Raw genomic sequence first — 2,817 nt, 5'->3', positions numbered from 1 at the left:
GGAGGATTGGATGCTGGATTTTTGTAATAGAATATGGAGAGGAGAAGGATGGCCGAAGAGATGGATAGAGGGAGTGATTACACCGATAAAGAAAAAAGGGGATGGAAAGGAGGTGGAAGACTACAGGGGAGTAACCATGATGCCATCAATGTATAAGGTTTACACGATGATACTGACAGAAAGATTGAGGAAGGATGTGGAGGAGAAAGGGATAGTGCCAGAAAATCAGATGGGGTTTAGGAGAGGAATGGGAACAATAGACAACATATACGTGATGAATTATCTAATCAATAGACAACTGGAAAAAAAAGAGGGAAGGCTAACGGCATTGTTTATAGATCTGAGAGCAGCATTTGACTCGGTAGACAGGGAGAAATTAATGGAGGCAATGGAGGAGAGAGGAGTAAGGAAAGGATTGAGGAGAAGGGTAGAGATGGTGATGAGAGAGACAACATGCAGGATAAAGATAGGGGAAGAAGTTGGAGAGAGTTTTTGGATTGAGAAAGGAGTAAGACAGGGGTGCCCATTGAGTCCAATACTATTCAACATCCTAATAGCGGACTTAGAGGAAAAAATGGGGAAGGTGAAAAGAGGAGGAGTAAGAATAGGAGAAAAAAGGATTTATACATTGGCATACGCGGATGATATGGTGTTGTTGGTAGAGGAGGAAGAGGAACTGAGAAGTATGGTAGAAAGGTTAGAAGAATATCTAGACAACAAGAGATTGGAGCTGAACGCAAAGAAGACGAAGATAATGAGGTTTAGGAGAAAGGGAGGAAGATGGAAGAAGAGGGAGTGGAGATGGAAAGGAGAGAAAATGGAGGAAGTAAAGGAGTTTACGTATCTGGGATATAGACTACAGAGGAATGGAGGACAAGAAGGACAAGTGAAAGATAGGATGAGGAGAGCGGCGGCTATTATGGGGCAAGTATGGGGAATAGGAAAGAGAAAGTTTGGAAAAGATTGGGGGAGAAGATTATGGCTTTTCGACAAATTGGTGTGGACAGTGATGAGCTACGGGGTGGAAATATGGGGGTGGAAGGAGAGAGAGGGAATGGAAAGGATGGAAGAAAGATACCTGAGATGGATATTAGGAGTAGAGAGGGGAACGCCAGGTTATATGGTGAGGGAGGAACTGAGAAGAGAGAAGCTGAGGATAAGAGCCGGAAAAAGGGCATGGAATTTCGAGAAGAGAATGGAGGAAGGAAGAGGAAGCGAGCTAGCGAGGAAATGCTGGGAGGAAATGAGAGAAAGGGCGAAAATAGGAAGAGTGGGATCGGAGTGGGAAAGGGAAAGGGAAGAATATTTCAGGAAAAGAGGTAGGAGGATAGAGGAGGTGGAGGAGAAAAGAGGTATGGAGGAGGGATGGTTTGGGGAGTTAATAAGGAGGGATCTGGAGGAGCAGAGGAGGGAGAGGGAGGAGAGAATAAAGGGATCGGAATTTAACAGATGGTACAAGGAGGTTAGAGGAGAAGGAGTGCCAGAATACTTAAGAAAGGATTGGGGAGAGAGTAGATGGAGGAGGATAGCAAGATTCAGATTAGGAAGTGAGATTTTAGAAAGCAGGTATTGGGAGGAAGCAGAAAAGAGGAAATGCAGGATATGTGGAGAGGAGGTAGAATCGTGGGAGCATGTATGGGAGAGGTGCGAAGTGAGGGGGGAGAGGAAAGAGAGTTGGCAGGAAGTAGTGAGGGAGATACTAGGAGAAAAGGGAGAAGAGGAAGGATGGATGAGAGAGATAGAGAGAGAAAGGGAGATAAGAAAGGGGAGAGGAGAGAGAAGTGTGGAGAGAATAGGAGGGAAAGAGGATGATGGAGGAGAGAATGACGTGAGGGGGGCAAAGGGGAAGAATGTTTAAGAAAAGAAAGCAAGAGGAAACGGTAGTCCAAGAAGCGTGTGTGTGTGTACATGGGGTTGGGCAGAAGCCAAGGGGAGATGGCCTGGACAACGGGCGACCCAAAGCGGAAGTCCAACCCCTTAGGACAGATAGGTTAAGTTAGCAATAAGATAGGTTAAGAGGTTAATAGCGAAGAGGTCATGGTAGCATGCGTTTTATATTTTTTGTTTTTTTTTGTTTTTATTTGAATTAGCACCTTTGTATATGCGGCTGCTGTATTGTTAAATTGTAAGGGAATTGAAACCCCAAGGGGACCAATAAAATTTACTACTACTACTACTACTACTACTACTACTATAAATATGTAATAGAGAAAACAAGCCGAAATAAAGTTTCTTTTATCTAATACAATTATTTATTACTCAATAAACAATACATTTTTATATTTATAACAAACGTTTTGATAATTTAATCGACATCGAGAAAACAAATTGATTGCTCTAATCGTCTCCGTTAGCTATTCGCTCATCTAAATTATCTTGTTCTGAATGCAAGGCTGTAGATTTCAATTTATCGAAATTTGCTTGAAAATTTTCACTTAAAAATCCATTTTTATCGGCATATTATAAGATATCACAGATCAATGGTGATTCAACTCCTAGATCATATTCACATGTTTTGGGTAACAAAAAAAATAATGATACACTAGATGCGCTTGCAGTATGGTTCTCAACACATTTCAATTTTACCTAAAATGAAGAAATCATGTAAAATTATTCAACACAATATGATATTTAGATGTCATTTTTAGTTTAACTTATAAAATAATTTTTAAATTTATAATAATGCATACTTCAGTTTGCATAAAAGCTTCAGTCTTATCGCAGCTACTTCCATCACTATAAACGTGTGAGAGGTGTTTTTTTAACTCTAACGGTTTGGGTTTCTTGTGTGGATGTGCGGCAATCCACTCTAAAACT

General features: G+C 41.0%; 1 protein-coding gene and 1 long non-coding RNA gene across 2 annotated transcripts; one reads left to right on the top strand and one right to left on the bottom strand.

Annotated features, from left to right (window-relative positions):
• Positions 1-212: 212 nt before the first annotated feature.
• On the top strand, positions 213-1,858 carry LOC146720874 (uncharacterized). The gene has a single exon (XM_085487676.1). It carries the CDS (start codon positions 230-232, stop codon positions 1,856-1,858), a length of 1,629 nt encoding a protein of 542 aa, XP_085343802.1. The 5' UTR covers positions 213-229.
• Positions 1,859-2,224: 366 nt separating this feature from the next.
• Positions 2,225-2,744, bottom strand: LOC146720873 (uncharacterized). The gene is made up of 2 exons (XR_014925885.1): positions 2,691-2,744; positions 2,225-2,586 (listed from the first exon to the last, which is right to left on the bottom strand). It is a non-coding gene; the product is annotated as an uncharacterized LOC146720873 (long non-coding RNA).
• Positions 2,745-2,817: the final 73 nt, after the last annotated feature.

Source organism: Nylanderia fulva, unplaced genomic scaffold (genome assembly GCF_048542155.1).
Source record: "Nylanderia fulva isolate GAGA-0341 unplaced genomic scaffold, ASM4854215v1 Scaffold595, whole genome shotgun sequence".
NCBI lineage: Eukaryota > Metazoa > Arthropoda > Insecta > Hymenoptera > Formicidae > Nylanderia > Nylanderia fulva.
Note: the sequence above shows the minus strand (reverse complement) of the source record. Positions and strands in the feature narration are given on the sequence as shown.

Excerpts from the sequence above, each read along its gene's own strand:
- LOC146720874 (XM_085487676.1), top strand. The coding sequence starts at position 230 with ATGGGGTTTAGGAGAGGAATGGGAACAATAGACAACATATACGTGATG.